The sequence below is a fragment of the Notamacropus eugenii genome, chromosome 2 (assembly GCF_028372415.1).
Source record: "Notamacropus eugenii isolate mMacEug1 chromosome 2, mMacEug1.pri_v2, whole genome shotgun sequence".
Lineage (NCBI taxonomy): Eukaryota > Metazoa > Chordata > Mammalia > Diprotodontia > Macropodidae > Notamacropus > Notamacropus eugenii.
The window spans coordinates 55,235,916-55,254,062 of record NC_092873.1 but is presented as its reverse complement, the minus strand read 5'-3'; the positions used below and the strand labels follow the sequence as shown (position 1 = coordinate 55,254,062).

The following is an 18,147-nucleotide window of genomic DNA, read 5'->3' as shown; positions in this document are numbered from 1 at the left end:
TTCCTCAGCTTCCCCTAAGTGTCTGTTAAAGTCTTACATTCTGTTAGAAGCCCAACACTTAGTGCAAGTACTCTGGGACTACTCCCAAATGATTCTGTCTATAGCTTGTTTGCATAGTTGTTTGCAAGTTGTCTTCCCTATGGAACTGTGGGTTACTTGAGGACAGAGACTGGTTTTTTGCCTTTCTTTTTCCCGCAACATTTAGCATGATGTCTGGTATATAGTAGGTGCTTAATAAATGCTAGTGTCTGAGTCTTTTCTCCTACTGGTGCAGAATAGGATTCTTTATGTAGAAGACCAAATCACAGAGAAGTGCCAATCAGCATTCATAGAGAGTCTGTCCTCATCTGGGAGTTTTCTCTGTCAGTGAAATCACAAGCCTAGTCTTCACCTCTATCCCTGACTCTAACCTTAGACTAGGAAGGAGCAGAAGATAATCTAGATTCTCTGGGAGTCCCACAGCCAACATGGGGATGAGCATGTTTGACTTATCCAGGCTGGCCATAGGGGCCTGTCACTTACAGGCCTGAGCTCTGTGGAATCCCATTCTAGATATTCAGCCACATGCACCATCTGGGTGAGGATTCGATCCAGCTCCTAAGGAAAAAGATAAGAAAGAAGACAGAACCAGGAAGATGGGAGGAGCAAAGAGTGAGAGGAGAGGGGGGTGGGAGTGGTATATTTTCTCTGATGAAACAGGGACAATTTCCACCTCAGACACTTATTAACCATATGATCCTAGACACATCATTTAATTTCTCTGGGTCTCAGTTTCCTCATCTGTAAATTGAAGGGTTGCACTCAGTGATGTCCCTTCTTACTCAGACTCTCTAGGCCTGTGATCCTGGGTTGAATTTTCATTAGGACAGGCACCAACAACCTGGAGTCAATCTATTCGCCATTTCCCTTATTTTTGCCCTAAATTCAAGGTCAAGATCATCTTGGGAACATAGGCTCAGAGAGGGAAGTGACCTTAGAAACAGACCATTTAGTCATAGAATCAAAGAGTTGGGGCTGGAAGGGAACTTAGAAGTCACTTAGTCTAACCCTCTCATTTTATAGAAGGAAAAACTGAGGCCCACAGAGGTTAATTAACTTGCCCAGAGTCACATGGATGTGACATGTTAGAGCTGAGAATTGAACCCAGGTCCTCTGGTCTGACGTCCTACCCCACATTGGTGGCAGCAGTGAGAGATGCATATATGTGTAGGAAACATACTGAAACATCGATTTTTCCCCCCATGGAACATTTACCTTTCTTTTAACTCCTCTTGTTCTAACTATAACAAATATACTAAGTATACTGAGATGAGGTCATCTCTCTTTCTTCAACAATAAAAAATCCAGGATTGCCTATTTAATACCTGTAGTACCTTGGGCAAGTCTTTTTATCTCTAGGCATCAGTTTCCTCATCTGGGAAATGAGGGGAGTTGGACTAGATGATTTATAGGTCTCCTTCTATTTCTAGATACATGTTTTGATGGTACTAGAAGGGCTACTGTGGCGATTCTATTTTACCTACTAGATGCCAAGATTCTCTGATATTCTTTTCTCAGTGAGTTAATAAATATTAGCACTAGGTGCTCCAGATTTTTTGGTACCAAGTGAAGTTCCCATACCCCTCCCTATAATCTCATTGATTTACAGAGCACCAAATAGATCAGAGCATCCTGGAGCCTTTGTTGCATAGACTTGCAACATAACAAGGCCTTTGGTACAAGGTAAGTATCTAAGGGCAACATTTGAGATGCCTCATTAGGGAGAATACTAGAAAGATGCCTTTTGTTACACATGGATGTCAGGAAATGAGCTTGGAAATGGAGTCCAGCATAGATGAAATTCAACAAGAATAAAAACCAGTGAAAAATCAATAGTAATAGGAAATGGGAATGCCATTTTTTCCTGTAGTTTCTGTGAATAATATGTAAAATTTTTAATCCACCACTAGCTCACTGTAAGCTAATAGGTCAATATAGCTGGTAAGAAAGCTAAGACCATTTGAGGCTGTCTTACTAGAAATGTAATGGCAACCGCTTGTGGGTGTGGGAGAAGAGCTAATCTGCACCCATCTGATCACATCTGAAGCACTAGGTCTGGGCCCCAAGATGTGAAGGAGATGTTGGACAAGTGGGAGCAGAGGTAGTGGAGGATGACTGGGACCCAGAAACGGAATGTTCCCTTTCATGAGGAAATGAGATTCTCATCACTGGAGTAGTTGGAGATGCACAGAAAAGATTCCTCTTAGGATTTAGATAACTCACAAGCTCCCTTCCAAAGCTAAGGTTCTAAAATTCTAAGATTCTAGAATATCAGGACAGTTTTGGATATTAATCTCAGTGAGTGCCCTTAGGAAGGAACAGATTTGGAGCTCTTAGGTTGTCCATAGCCCTTCCCAGGACCCTCTAGTTCCCCACCAAGTTGAAATGAGCCTTTGAGGTTCTGGCTAGCCAGTGCCTAGAGAACAGCAGACATAATTAGAAGGAAGAAGCAAACCTACTTACACTACTATCCAGGTAACCGTTGCTGTCCGTGTCATACAGGTGAAACATGACTAGAAGAAACAGAGAATGAGAGGTGAGGTGTGAGGAATATGGCAGGATCCACAGAAGCTCAGAGCATCTTGTACTGAAAAAGTACTTAGCTTTCCTTAAGGGGATGGGTATGGGGACCCATCAGACATCACAAAATGTCTGTGGCCAGTTATCCACAATTAAAGCTCTGTACCAATGAGGCCAAGGTCATGATCTGGGTCTCCATAGCACCTCAGTCTTAATCTAACGTGAATACTTCACCAAACAGTCACCATTGATCAAGAGAAAGCCTGGTGAACACGTGTGTAAGAAGGCTGTGGGCCTCCCACTGACTCTGAAACACATCTCCAGGGCAACCCTCTGCTAACTGTGAGACTGGAAGAGGCTCGGAAGAATAACTTAGTATTTTCTGGTAATATATCGTCCTAAACCTGATGGCTTGGTGGAATGGAAAGTGACATGAGGATCTGAATTTGATACCTATATTAGACTAACTGTCTCACCCTGGGCAAGTCATTTGACTTGGCATCAGTTTTATCATCTGTCAGACTGGGGATATTATTAGCACCTACTTCACAGGGTGGTTGTAAAGGTCAAATACAATCATATATAAGTGTAAATATATATACACAGACACGTATGTATGTATGTATATGTGCACTCTTTCTAGATTTATGTGTATGCATATTTATGTATTTTTACATGTTTTCATGGATCTCTGTGTATGTGTGTGTGTATACCCATACATACATATCCAACCTTAAAGTGCTATTTAAATGTTACCTATTAAGAGAGTTGTCTAGGATGAAGGTGCACATGGGATGGGGAAAGCCTAGGAGATAAATTCAGGCAGAGAGACAGTTTTTCTAGAAAATGTTGAAAAGATTTAAGTAAGATGTACTGGAAAGAGTAGTAGGTTTCAAGCCTGAAAACCTTCTAATACTAACTTTGCCACTTACTACTGGTATAAGTCGAGTGATCTTGTATAAGTCATTTCCCTCTATGGGCTTCAGCTTTCTCACCATAAATGAAGGGACTCTCCCAGCTTTGGATCCCATTAACAGCTGATCATTTTTAAGAACTTAGAAACCTTGATGCAAAACTGATAGTGGGGACCATCAGTTGGGGAACGGATGGACAAATTGTGGAACGTGATTATGATGGAATACTATTGTATTATAGGAAATGATGAGCAGGATGCTCTCAGAGAAACCTGGAAAAACTTATACGAGCCAATGCAAAGGGAAATGTACTGTGTACAATGTAATAGCAATATTATAGGATGATCAGTTTATATATTATGGGATGAATAACTTAGCTACTCTTAGCAATGTAATGATGCAAGACAACTCTGAAGGACTTATAATGAAAAATGCTATCCATTCCCAGACAAAGAAGTGATGATGTCTGAACGCAGAATACTTTTTTTACTTTATTTTTGTTGAGTTTTTTGCTATGTTTTTTTTCACAACATGACTATTATGGAAGTGTTTTGCATGACTACACATGTATAACTTACATCAAATTGTTTGCCTCTCATTGGGGGTGGGATGGGGAGAGAGGAAGAGGGAGAATTTGCAACTCAAAGTTTTAAAAATGAATGTTAAAAATTATTTTTACATGTAACTGGGGAAAAATAAAATACTAAATTAAAAAAAATGATAATGGGGGAGTTCCTTGAGGGCTGGAATGATTTCATTGTTGTCTTTGTATTCTTAATTTCTGCAACATTGAGAGGATCGATGAGCAACTTCAAAGGACAGAAGTTGAAGATGTCATTAGAGAAATATGTGATCAGAGGAGATGGGCCAGTCATGGGGGACTGATGGACAACTCCAGGGCTCCATTGGTATCTTCTTGATGTCAGGAGAAAGGCAATGAATTCTCATTGTTTTGGGTAAGTCCTAAAGACTTCTCTGGTGTGAACAAAACATATCATAAAAGTCTAATGCTAAGTCTTACTGGCTTGTCTGCTTCATTGTGAAAACTCTTGGAGGAAACTGAAACAATCTTCTTCCCCCTTTATCCCAGAATGCTCTTGGAATAATATGGATTAATTGAGTCTCTCACCAAACTTTTTATAAATCTAGTTCCTCTCCACTATTTCTGTTTTATGAGGCTGTGGCTGTAAAATCCAACACCCTGTAGTTACTTCTTATGAGCCTTCCCAGACATAATTATTAATCCCAGTTCAACCGTCTCTGACTGGATCAGGGCTGAAAGCCTTTGAGTTTGTCTGGATCCTGAAAACTCTTGTCAATTGTTCTTGGCAAGATTTAACATTGTCCAGGCATCTCCTGCTAATCTTAAAATTAGCTGGGTAATCTCAGCATTAGCTAGAATTCATACTGTGATCTTAATAATGCAAAGACCACATGGCAGCTATGACTAATTTTATGTTCTTTTTATTTACTGCAAGCAAATCTCTTTGGTGAAATCTCTGATTTCCTCTCTTTTCAAAGTTGCTTTTGGACTTGTAAAAGTCAGAAAACTTAACACAGGAGTAACAGGTACCAGAAGGAAAACCCAGGTTCTTTTTCTTTTTCTTGTCTTTTCTTTCTTTCTTTCTTTCTTTCTTTTTCTTTCATGGCTTTAAATTCTTGCCTCCAGATGTCACTGTCTTCCTCCACTGTTTTTGCAGAAGTCATGCCACCATTACTAACTCACTAAACTTTATGTGATATCTCCAAATTTTCAAAGCACCATATGCACACACACGTGTGTCTCTATATGTGTGTATACGTATGTACATGGGTGTGTGTATGTATATATAGTTTAAGTGATTTCAAAGAGGCTGTTACTCACCAACTTCTGAAAGGTTCAGAAAAATGGGATAGGATTGCAACAAGTTGGATTTTGGTTAGATATTTTGAAGAATTTTGTTCTGTTAGTTAGAACCTTGTTCTAACTCTGATGAGAGCTGAGAGGACATTGAATATGGAAGGGAGAACAATTTGTGAAATCTTCTTTGACCTGGATGGTCAATGTCTGAGACCTACTAGTAGTTATCAGGAAGATGAGACAACGTTTGTAGGTTTCTTCCATTCTGAGCAAGCTATGGATCAAGTTGATGTAGCTTCTTCCCTACCCAGATTTCAGGTGTCCTCCCTAAACCTGTTTGTCAGTCACCTGACTCCCTGGGTTGTGGAATTGCCTCTGGGAAACCTCACTCAGAGCAGGTTTGGAAGCAGAACTAGGGACGACCACAAAGCAGACTGGGTAACTTCTCATGATTACAGGCTACCAGAAATGTAAAAGGGGCGGGGATAACAAATTACAGTGGCCCCCTACCCATCCGTAAAGAAGGGCAAAGAATGAAATTTCCCTTTGTAGGCTATCAGTCAAATACCTAGAGACCTTCTGGGTCACTGAACCCTACTGGGAGAGGGAAAATGAAGGACAAGAGGAGAAATCTGATTGCCTTGCATTCAAATACTTACACTCCAGCTTGTCCTGAGGCCGACCTCTTTCCAGCAGTGATAGGTAACAGATAATGTCTTTCAGCATGACAGAATTCTTTGTGGCATCCGGTTCTTGGATCTTCTCTGTGAGAGGCAAGAAGTCTAATATGACACAACTCCTTGAATTGGTAACAAGACATCGTGTTCATTGCAGCTGTTCCATCCTCCACCATTAACTGCCCCTCCTGATTTCCAATATACATGCGGTCCCATTGTCATCCAAATAGAATCAGATGACTTCTTGGCCATCTCAAAGCATGCTGCCTCCATGATGACTGTTATCCTCATCTCCTCCCCACCAGAAGCCTCTGCTCCACTCCTTGAGCCACCCTGGACTTTTGTCTCGTTCCCTCCTCCCAACCTTTCTAGTTTCTCCTTATGTGCTTGCTGTCTTCTCCCCACCAGAACTTGAACTCTTTGAGGGAGGACAGGGGCTGTTTCCTTATAGTGTGTGTTCATCTCATCCAAATCATTGGCCCTATACAGAAATACTCAAAGATGCTTAATTTTACACCCAGGTATAGTCTCTCTCCACAGATTAATCAATTGTTCAACAAGCACTTATTAAGCACCTACTCTATCACGTGCCAGACACTGCTAGGTTCTGGAGACAGAAGGAGAAACACAAGATGGTATCAGCTCAAAGATATGTTAAAGAAGATGTGGAAAGATGAAAACCCTAATGCCCTCTTGGTGGAGCTAGCAATTGGTCCAAACAATCTTGAGAACAATTTGGAATTATACAAATGAGTTGAGTAAAATATATATGTCCTTTAACTCCAAGACACTACTGCTAGGCATATACTCCAAGAAGACCGATGCCAAAAAAAGCCCATAAACACCAAAATATTTGTGGTAGCACTTTTTGTTGTAGCAGAGAACTGGAAACAAAATAGGTGCCCGTTCACTGAGGAATGATTAACAAGTTGTGGTATGTGAATACAATGGAATATTATTGTTATTGCTATCCAGCTGTTTGTCAGTAGTTACCCGCTCTCCATGACCCCATTTGGAGTTTTACTGGCAGAGATGATAGAGTGGTTTACCATTTCTTTGTCCAACTTCTTTTATGGATGAGGAAACTGAGGCAAATAAGGTTAAGTGACTTGCTCAAGTTCACGTAGCTAGTAAGTGTCTAAGTCTGGATTTGAACTCAGGTTTTCTTGACTCTAGCTGTGTGACCTTGGGCAAGTCACGTAACCCTATTTGCCTGAATTCCTCATTTGCAAAAATGAGTTGGAGAAGAAAAAAGCAAACTACTCCAGTATCTCTGCCAAGAAAACCCCAAAAGGGGCCAGGAAGAGTCAGACATGATTGAAATGACCCAACAGTAACAACAACAACTTCCTGACCCCAGATCCAGTGTTCTATCCACTGTGGCACCTAGCTGAAATATTACTGTACTGGAAGAAATAGTGAATACAATGATTACAGAGAAGCATGGGAAGACTTCTATAAACTGATATATTATGTAAGTTTTTTTGACCTGTAGATTATTTTTGCTGAATTATTCCCCCTCCTTTCCACCTCTTTCTTATAAGGGATGACTTTTGGGGACCAGTGGGAGAGCAGGAGGAGATACATTGGGAAAAAATGTGATATAAAAACAAATAATATCCATAAGTGTTTATTGAAAAAAAACTTCCTGCCCTCTAGCAGCTTATGTGGGAAGTGACAAATACATAATTAACTAAATACAAAATATAAACAAAGAAACTACAAAGTAACTTGGTGGGAGGAGGAAACTATAGGCATTGGAATGGTCCGATCTAGGGAGTGGCACTTGAGTCTTTGAAGATATCTAGGGATTCCACAAAGTAGAAGAGAGGAGGGAAAACCTTCCAGGCATGGGGATGCAAAGGCAGGGAAATAGAAGGTTTCTTCCTCTCCCCATTATCTCATTGAGCTCTTTGACTCTAAGATAAGAGTGAATAGAGATCCCCAAGATGCCACCTAATAGAAGACTACCCTGAGCTCAGAAACCAAGATTTGGATCACATGAGTATTCTATCCTTTACGACATACATGGGAAAATCTGGGTATATGACAAGAATTAATAGAGGAAATTAAACAGATGTAGTTTTATGACCCTCAGGTCGGGTCACTGATAAGATACAGCTCAGACAAGTCACACCAAACATCATTCATCTTTCCAAACCAGGCTTCCTATATGGACAAAGGTCAAGACTTGTAACAGATGGAACAGCCTGGAACCTTTTTCCAGAACATAACTGGCTCTTGCAGGTACAAGCCATGCCTCCTCTGGGGGGGGGGGGGGGCAGCCTGGACCATCATTATAGTCTCTGTTGACCAGGTGCCATTTAATTAAGACATCCACAGAAGTTGGCCCAAGAGCAAAGGATCTTTTTCCAAAGTCACAAATAGAGGCTATAAGAAGTGGCATTCCCACTATTTCTGTTGACTGACTGTTGAGGCTCCTTATGGTTCCTAGGACAATTGGAGCCAGGGCCTCTTCAACCACTTGGCCCCAGAAAAATCACTACCCACAAGCAAGAAAGTCATAGCCAATCATGAACCAGCTCACCTAGAGGGCAAAGTCTCCCTCTTCTGATTTGTTTTCACAGCTCTGTGTGGGCTAATAAGCAGGGGGTAGAAGCAATCAGTCTGCTAACTTTGATCATTGGAATAAATCATCCTTTCTCCACTCCTCTGGTCAGTATTCTGTAAAGAAATCAGGCCAGACAGAAAAGGGGCCCAAGCCCCAGACTTTGTCTACCTGAGACTCCCTTACTCATCTTTCTAAGTGTGCACCCCAAAACTACCACCAAACCTTGTCTAGTATTTGAGGTCCCATGGGCAGTTTAGAGACTACAAATCTGTCTTTCTCTTAATCAGCTAACAAGTGTGTGTTAAATGCCTACCATGTGCTAGGCACAGTACTAAGTGTTGGGGATACAAGTACAAAGAATAAAAGTCTCTGACCTCAAGTCAGATTCTACCATTCTGTCAGTCAATCAATAACATTTTTAAAAGTGCCTTCTGCTTTCAGGTATTGTGTTAGATGCTGAGGATACAAAAATAAAGTAACCCAGTCCCTGTCCTCAAGAAGCTTAAATTCTATCAAGGGAGACACCATGTTCATATAAGTCTATACAAAATACAGGGGAAGGGACTGGACTGGCCCTGTGATTTCATTGGCATAAGGAACTCCTGGTAGAGGACCTTCTCTGTGATGTATAGTCTTAGAGAGCTGCCAAGGGCAGTAAGAAGTCACATGACTTATTGAAGGTTAGACAGTTTGTATACATCAGAGGCAGGACTATAATACTAATTACAATAACAATAAGAATAATAGCACTTTATATATTTATATAGTACCAATTATGTGTTGGGCATTAGCTAAGTACTTGAAAATGACTATCTCTCTCCATGGTGCTGAGGCCACCTAGGATTCTCTGAGCTCTCCAACAAGTAAGTGGTCTCTAGTAAGAGAGCTCTCTGTCTTTGTAGACTCACCATTATGCCTTTGGACAGTTCCAAGTATTATGGAGCTTTTCTCTGATCTCAAGCTTCAATCTGTCTCTAATTTCTACCCATTACTGCCTTCTGGGGGAGGTCAGATCCTTCCTAACATGACAGCTCTTGGGATACTTGATACAACTATGCTATCCTCCCTGAGTCTTCCCTCATTCTGGGTAAACATTGCCAGTTCCTTCAGTGCGTCTTTGTGTGACTCATGGCCCCTCACCATCTTGGTCATCCTCCTTGGGATGGTCTATAGGATGTCCATTTTGAATGTCCATTCTAATTTTTCCTAGCATGGGCAAATTTGCAAAGAGTAATATTAAAAAGTGACCTTTGGTCTCCACTGCCTGAGGAAGGTGATTGGATCATCAATTCAGAGCTTGAAGGGACCTCAGAGGTCATTAAGTCCAATCATCTCATTTTCCAAATGGCAAGACTGAGGTCACAGAAGTGAGATGACTTACTCTAGGTCAGCCAGGTAGGTAAGCAGCCTCTGCAGGATTTGAACCTGGGTCCCTTGACTTTAAAGTTTTCACCCCTGAATCATATTCACTTTCCTTGACTGGTGTTCTAGACTTTTACCTACAGGTAAGCTTTCAGATGACAGTCATTTCTTAGTTTTCCTCTTTCTTCACTGAGAATAAAGGGAGACTTGGGAACAAAGGACTCAATGGGTCCATAGATAACTCCCCAGGAAAAGGACAAACAGGTGAAAATCTGAGGCAGGGCCCTCCTCTTCCTCCTGCTCCTGAGCCCATGAAACTGGATCCCTGGGCAGAGCAAGAAACTTTCCTTCTGCTTTCCATTCAATCTTCCCAAAGGCTCCAAATGGACCCACAATCAGCTTGTAAGAAAATATAACAACACTCAAAATAAGAACTACCACCTACTCACTCCGAGCCTGAAGAAGGGGCACTGGGCTCTCTATAGAAAAAGCCACTGCTCTGGACTGGGGTGGAGTCCTTTGGTCCAAGTTGGTGCTTGTGGGTCCTGAAGGCAACGAAGTGGTCTGCTCACCCTCTTTGGGCACAGTGTCTTCGCCCTTCTGAGACTTGGCAACAGGTGTGCTGGGACCACTGACTGTTGGCTTCCCAGTGACATCTACACCGGGAAGGAGTAGGATCAGTTATTCTCCAAGGATTTGTCAAGCACCCCAGAGAAGTCAGGAAGAGTTTATCAAGAGCCTGCTTTGTGCAGGGTACCTTGCTAGATTGTGGGGAAAAGTATATGATAAGTCAGACACAAGGAACTAGTATGCCCCAATGGGGGGCTGATGGCATACCCACTATACACATATACTTACACAGATTTGTATGTACAAATCATACAGATACGTACATAGCTATACCTACATTCAAGGGTGTACTGGAGTTGGCTAACACTAGCTCTTGAGAACTAGTTGTGAAAATTTCAGTATGAGCATTTATGCTTCAGAAAATCAACAAAAAAAGTGCTTGATTTATTGTTTTGTGGATTGTCTAGACTCAAAGTGATGGAAGAGATACTAATAATGTGGATTAAATTTAAAATATGTCACATGTTTTTGGAAAGCCTGTTGTTAAACAGGCAATGTAACCCTACCTATATATCTATACCTATATCTCTGTGCCAAAATCTATTTAATCTATAACAATAGTTAGAGAGATATCATTATTTATATCTATAATATTTGGTTGGGGATCCCAGATGTGTGATTTCATTGTTTTAGGGAACTCCCAAATGAGGAAACTCCCTTCACCAATACAGGTTTGTACCTGTTTTGCAATTGGTATCCTTACAGAATTGTCGGGGTGGCGGGTACAGAGAGGTTAAATAACTTTCCTAGGGTCACAAAGGCAGTATACATCAGAAGTAGGACTTGGATTCAGGTCTTCTTGACTCCAGGGTCAATCAGTATGCTATCAATAATTCCAAACTACTTCCTTAGTTTGGATAGAAGAAGATACATACATGTAAGGATGGTCAAGTGCTTTTGGAGCAGATGATAATCAAAGGAAGGGGCTCTAAGGAAGTCACTCTGCCCTTCTCCCATCCAGTTTGGGGGACAAGCTGAATTAGCTACTTTATATTGGTGGAGGGGGGCAGTATGGCCTAGTGGATGGACATAAGGAAGAATTGGGTTAAATCTTGCTTTTGATACATTCTACCCCTGTGACCCTGGGAAGTCACTTAACTCCTCAACATTCCGGGGAACTCAAAGTTCAGAAGCTACAGAACAGGTATGGGTCTGCATTGATTGAGGCAGTTTCTTTACTAGGGAGTCACCTATAGCAAAGAAATCATAGGTCCAGTCCCCTGAATGATAGATTTATCAGGTATCACTAATTGGAATGAAGAATTAAGTTAAAGTTGGGCTACTATTTCCCAGCTAATTGATTTCATAATAAACATACCAATCTCTCTCTCTCTCTGTAATTATGTATATATGTATGCATTTGTAATGCAATTTTCAGCTTTTGCAACTTTAATTAAGTTTTAAGATTTAAAACTTCATTAAGACATTTGGCATACCCTGTTTCCCTATCTTCCCTATCTCCATCTATACTTCAATGACATCCTCAGTAACCCCTTGCTTGTTACAGGGCCAATAGCCTCTTCTGTCCCAATGGAGATGCTTGTATCTGGTATATTGTCCTCTGTTAAACAACCAGATGATAAAAAGGTCTTTGAATAAAATCTGCATCCCTTACTGCTATAAACCTGTGTCTTTCAGTGTCCTGAGGAGGTAGGCAAGCAAGAAGTAAACTGAGAAATCAAAGTGATCTCAACTGGTTAATACCCATAATCTACCCTTCCCTAGGCCCATCCCTTTATCTTTTCCACCTCCACAAAAACTTATCCCAGATAGATGAGTCTGGGCACATTGGGTGAGTTGCCTGTGTTTACATATCTTTAACATTTGGGCTTAGGTTGAACTTGTCTTTCCCTCAAAGGCAGGGACTGTGTCTTGACCTTCCTTCAGTGTTCTATATACTGCTGTAATTTACCCTAACTTTTTGATTATCTGAAAGAACTTATTTTGCTTGGAAAGGCCCAAGCTACTAAGTGATCTGTCTCTTCCTGCCTTCTCCAGCCCTATTTCTGCCTCCATCTTCTCTGACCACACTGACTTACCTTCCATGTGGGAAGAAGACTTTCTTAGCTCCATTGAAAGATACATAGCCTAACCTAAGGGAAGGGAGGGTGTGTTGAAGGCCATAGCTTCTTCTCTGGGAATGCCATCTCAGGGTTTTGTGCCACAGGAAGAGGAAGATGTGGCTATGGCTATCTTCCATTGATCCTCAGTATGGGAACAAGGAGCCAGAGACCCTTGAAGGTGTTTACCGTGAGTGTTGTCTTGGGGGGCACTGGAACTTGTCGTCTTCGGCTTATAGGACTGTTCTGACTTCTTGCATGTGAAGGATAGGAAAAGATGCTTACAGAGGTCCTCAGGGAGGTCTTCCTCCAGGTAAGTTTTCATGAAGACCTTGAATCCTTTATAGTCAATGGGCTGAGGGGAGAGAAGAAAAGGGGTTGTTATTGTGATAGATGGAGGAAGAAGAGACGAGGGAGGAAGGGAAGACTAAAGAAAGACAGAGAAAAAGACATAAGGGGAACTAAAGGCACTGGAAAAGGGAAAAACATAAAGGTTATAGAAAAGGAAAGAAGAAGAAAAATGCCAACATCATGTTGTGGAAAAGATAGGTTGTTTAGAGTAAGATGATGTGGATTCAAATCTTGTTTTGGCCATTTACTGTGGGACCTTCTGCAAATCACAGAAGTCAGCAAGCATTTATTAAGTGCCTACTGTGTGCCAACCACTGTGTTCAGGAAAGTAAAAAAAGAGGAAAAAACAGTCTTCCTCAAGGCGCTCATATTCTGGTGGGAAAGATCATGTCTATGTTCATGTAAGTACATCCAAGAAATGTAGTGTTGAAGGGATCTAACCTCAAAGTGATGCGTTATTATTGAAGGGGGACAGTCTCTTGAGGAAAGTGTTATTTGAGCTAATGTTTGAAGGAAGCCATGAGGTGGTGATGATGAGGGGAAGAATTCCAGTTGTGGGGGACAGCTGGGAAAAAAGTATGGAACCTGGGAATGAATGTCTTATATGGGAAACAGTCAGGAAGGAGGCCAGTGTCACTAGACCATAGAGTATGTGAAAGGGAGTAAGGTGTATGAAGACTGGAAAGATAGGAAGGACCCAGATTATGAAGGGCCTTAAAAGCCAAAGAAGATTTCATATTTGATCCTGAAGGCATTAGGGAGCCATACGATCAGAACTAGACTTGTTTCCTCAAAGGAGATTTCACTGGATGATCTTCAAAGCTCTTCCAATATTGTATCTATGATCTATGTATAAGAAAAGACATGGATAGAAAAGAAAAAAGAGAGAAAGGTGGAACATAAATGTGGAAGGGAGATATGAGTCTAGGAAAAGATGGGAAAGGGTAGAAATCATGTGAGACATATGGGACTGAAATGAAATGGAGGATGGGGGGATTTTTATAAAAAATGTAATACAGCTATGGCATAAATGAGATGAGACATTTGGGGACATAGAAGCATAGATATTAACACGCTACCACTTCTAAGCAACAAACTCCATCATTTCGGTTTAATTGTTCCACCAAATACATCTAATTATACCATCATCTAGTAGACATCTTTCCATTTTTGTCTACGAGGATATTGTGAGAGATTTCGTCAAAAGCATTACTGAAATCCAGAAGTTCTCTGCCCATAGATTTCTCTGATTTACTAGCTTAGTTGTCACACAGAAAAAGAGAAATGCCTAGTTAATTAACAAACATTTATTAAATTCCCATTAAGTGCCAAGCACTTAATAGCACTGTCAGTTATTAAATATTTATTAAACACTTATTATAAGTTAGGCACTGTGCTTAGCTGAAGACACCAAAGAAAATAAAGAATGACTTCTACTCTCGTGGAATTCACAATCTAATGGATTAGGAGACAAAGACAAAAGTGAAATAACCCTTGCTCTCAAGGAGCTTATATTTTATTGGGGAAGACAACATATACATATATAGTTAGATTCAAAAATAGATACAAAAGAAATCTAAGGAAATTTTTGAAGAAGCAAGTTTGGGGGGTGGGATCAGGAAAGGCTCCACATGGAAGGAAATGTTTGAGCTGAACTTTGAAGGGAACTAGAGATAAAGAAGAAAGAGGTGATGGGAGAGAGTTCATTTCAGGTATGGGGAACAGCTAGAGCCAAGGTATGGAGATGGAAGCTGAAGCATATATGATAGGAGGAACTATAAGAAAACTAGTTTGGCTATACTAGAGTGAGTGAAAAGGAGTGATGTGCAATAAGGCTGGTGGTGAAGGGCTGTCAGATGGGTTTATATCTAATCCTGGAGATAACAGGGAGCCACTGTAATGTACCGATCAGGGGAGTGATAGGGTCAGACTTTGGTCTTAGGAAAATCACTTAAAACAAACAAGCAAAAAATAAAATCATTTTGGCAGCCATGTAGAGGATGGAGAGAATTAGGAATTTATAGCAATAGTCCAAGATAGTGCCAAGATGGCAAAGAAAAGGCAGGAAGTTTGAGCTCCCCCAAATTCCCCTCCAAATGACTTTAAATCATACCTCAAAATGAATTCTGGAGCAGCAGATCTTACAAAAGGATGGAGTAAAACAACTTTCTAGACCAAGATAACAAAAAAGAACTGTGTGAAAGGTCTGCCCCACTCAGGTAAAAGAGGAAAGCAGCCCAGCACAGTCAGTGCATGGGCAAGCTAGCAGGTGGTCCCTAGCCCCAGCACAGATTAGCAACAAAATTCCTATAGCTCTAGGTAGCTTCACAAGGGGCCAGTTGTGAGGCTTCCAGATCCTACATGGCAAGTAATTTGCCAGCCCCAGAGCCCCAGCACACTAGTGAACATCTATACCCAGAGACTCTAGTGCAGCAGGCCAGTGGCCAAGTCCCTGGCTCCCAGCTCAAGAAGCTTGGGACTGCATTCCTGATACCCCACAAGCAGAGCTCAACTTTAAAAGTCACAAAATAGGCTGGATAATTGACAACAACAATAACAACAAAAGAATCAACCCATGACCTGTAGAAAGCTAGTATGAAGACAAGGAAGATGAAAACAAAACTCAGAAGAGGGACAACAAGGTCAAAAAGCCTACATGTGAAGCCTCAAAGAGAACTATGAATTGATCTTAGACCCAGAAAGAACTCCTGGAAAAAATTCAAAACAGATTTTAAAAACCAAATAAGAGACATAAAATAAAAATTGGGTAAAGGAATGAGAGTGATATAAGAGAATCATGAAAAAAGTCAACAGCTTAGTAAAAGAAGCACAACAGATGGAAAAAGACATACAAAAATCCACTCTTTAAAAGGGTACAAAAACCCACTGAAGAAAATAATTCCTTTAAAATTAGAATTGAGCAAATGGAAGCTAAAGACTCCATGAGATATCAAGAATCAATCAAACAAAATCAAAAGAATGAAAAAAATAGAAGAAAAATTTGGATTATCTCACTGGAATAACACCTGATTTGGAAAATAGATCCAGGAGAGATAATTTAAGAATTATTGAACTACCTGAAAATCGTTATAAAAAAAGAACCTGGACAGCAGCTTTCAAGAAATTATTAAGGAAAACTATTTTGATATCCTAGAACCAGAAGGTAAAATAGTAATTGAAAGAATCCATTGACCCCTTGAAAGAGATCTTTAAATGAAAAGTCCCAGGAATATTATAATCAAATTCCAGAACTCTCAGGTCAGAGAGAAAATACTGCAAGCCTCTAAAAAGTAACAATTATAATGTTGAAGAATCATAGCATTACACAGGATTTGGCAGTTTCTACATTAAAAGGTCAAAGGGCTTGGGATATGATATTCTGGAAGGCAAAGGAAATAGCATTACAACTAAGAATTAACTACCTGGCAAAACTAAGCATAATCCTACAGGGGAAAATGGATACTCAATCAAATGAGGAATTTTCAAACATTCCTGATAAAAAGACCAGAGCTGGACAGAAAATTCAATTTTAAATATAAGAATTTTGAGAGGAGCATAAAAAGGCAATGAGGAAAGAGAAAACACAAGTTATTCAATAAGAATCTGTTTACAGATGATATGTGTAATTCTTAAGAACTATCATTATTAAGGCAATTGGAGCATATATAGATAGAGGGTATGAGCATGAGTTGACTTTGATAGGATGATATAAAAAATTAAGGGATGAGCACTGGGAGAACATGGAGGGAAGAGGTAAAATGGGGTAAATTATTTCACATGAAGAGGCATGAAAGACCTATTACAGGAGAGAAAGAGAAAGGAGGGGAGCAAACATCGCTTGAACCTTACTCTCATCGGAAGTGGCTCAAAAAGTGACTAATATTCACCCTCAGTGGGTATAGAAAGCTATCTTACCATATAGGGAATTAGGAGGGGAGGTGGATAAGAAAAGGATGGGGACTTTGATAGAAGGGAGGTCAGATTGAGGGAGGCAGTGGTCAGAAGCAAAACACTGGTGAGGAGGGAGAGGGTGAAGGAAGAGAGAAGGAATAAGTATAAATAAGGGAAAAATAAGATTGAAGGAAAAACACAGTAATCATAACTGTGAATGTGAATAGGATAAACTTAAACAGAAGCTGATAGCACAATGGATTAAAAACCAGAATTCTACAATATATTGTTTAAAAGAAACACATTTGAAACAGAGAGTAAAGGTAAAAGAGTAAAACAGAACTAAGTTAAAGTAAAAAAAAAGCAGGGGATAGCAATCATGATCTCAGACAAAGCAAAAGCAAAAATAGATCTAATTAAAAGGGATAAGGAAGGAAACCACATTTTGCTAAAAAGTAACATAGACAATGAAGTAATACCAGTACTACACATATGTACACCAAATGGTATAGCATCCAAATTTCTAAAGGAGAAGTTAAATGAGTTACAGAAAGAAAGTAACAGTAAAACTACACTAGTGTAGTTTTCAACTTTCCCCTCTTAGAACTAGATAAATCTAACCACAGAATAAAAAATAAAGTTAAGGAGGTGAATAGAATTTTAGAAAAAATTATCTATGACAGACCTCTGGAGAAAATTGAATGGGGATAAAAAGGAATATATCTTTTTTCAACAATATATAGCACCTACACAAAAACTGAGCATGTATTAGGTCATAAAAATCCTTACAATCAAATGCATAAAGGCAGAAATATTAAATTCATCTATTTCAGATCATGATGCAATAAAAATTACATTTAATAAAGGGTCATAGGAAGATAGATGAAAAATTAATTGGAAGCTAAATAAACTATTCCTAAACTATTCTTTGACCCACCCAATGAGTGAGTCAAAGAACAAATCATAGAATCAACCAATAATTTCATCGAAGAGAATGATAACAATGGGATAACACACCAAAATTTATGAGATACAGCCAAAGCAGTACTTAAGGGAAAATTTCTCTCTCTAAATGTTTATATAAAAAATTAAAGAAAAGAGCAGATCAACGAACTGATCATGCAACTAAAAGCACTAGAAAAAGAACAAATTAAAAATCCCCAATTAAACATCAAATTGGAAATCCTGAAAAATTGAAGGAGAGATTAATAAAATTAAAAATAAGAAAATCATTGAACTAATAATAAAACTAAGAACTAGTTTTATGAAAAAACCCTAATAAAGTAGATAA

General features: G+C 39.8%; 1 protein-coding gene across 19 annotated transcripts in view; it reads right to left on the bottom strand.

Annotated features, from left to right (window-relative positions):
• Positions 1 to 18,147, bottom strand: part of DGKG (diacylglycerol kinase gamma) — a 273,063-nt gene that overhangs the window by 209,856 nt on the left and 45,060 nt on the right. For 16 of the 19 annotated variants that reach the window (XR_011973966.1, XM_072640377.1, XM_072640378.1 and 13 more), the window contains exons 4-8: positions 12,804 to 12,969; positions 10,374 to 10,580; positions 5,973 to 6,077; positions 2,503 to 2,552; positions 523 to 597 (exon numbers count right to left, since the gene is read on the bottom strand). Coding sequence is in view for 18 of the 19 variants with exons in the window: in XM_072640377.1 (XP_072496478.1) it covers positions 523 to 597; positions 2,503 to 2,552; positions 5,973 to 6,077; positions 10,374 to 10,580; positions 12,804 to 12,969 (603 nt within the window). In the remaining variant the exon portion in view is untranslated. Of the gene's footprint in view, positions 1 to 522; positions 598 to 2,502; positions 2,553 to 5,972; positions 6,078 to 10,373; positions 10,581 to 12,803; positions 12,970 to 15,078; positions 15,135 to 18,147 lie in introns of all 19 variants that reach the window. The other 3 variants (XM_072640384.1, XM_072640383.1, XM_072640390.1) reach the window with 2 other exon arrangements.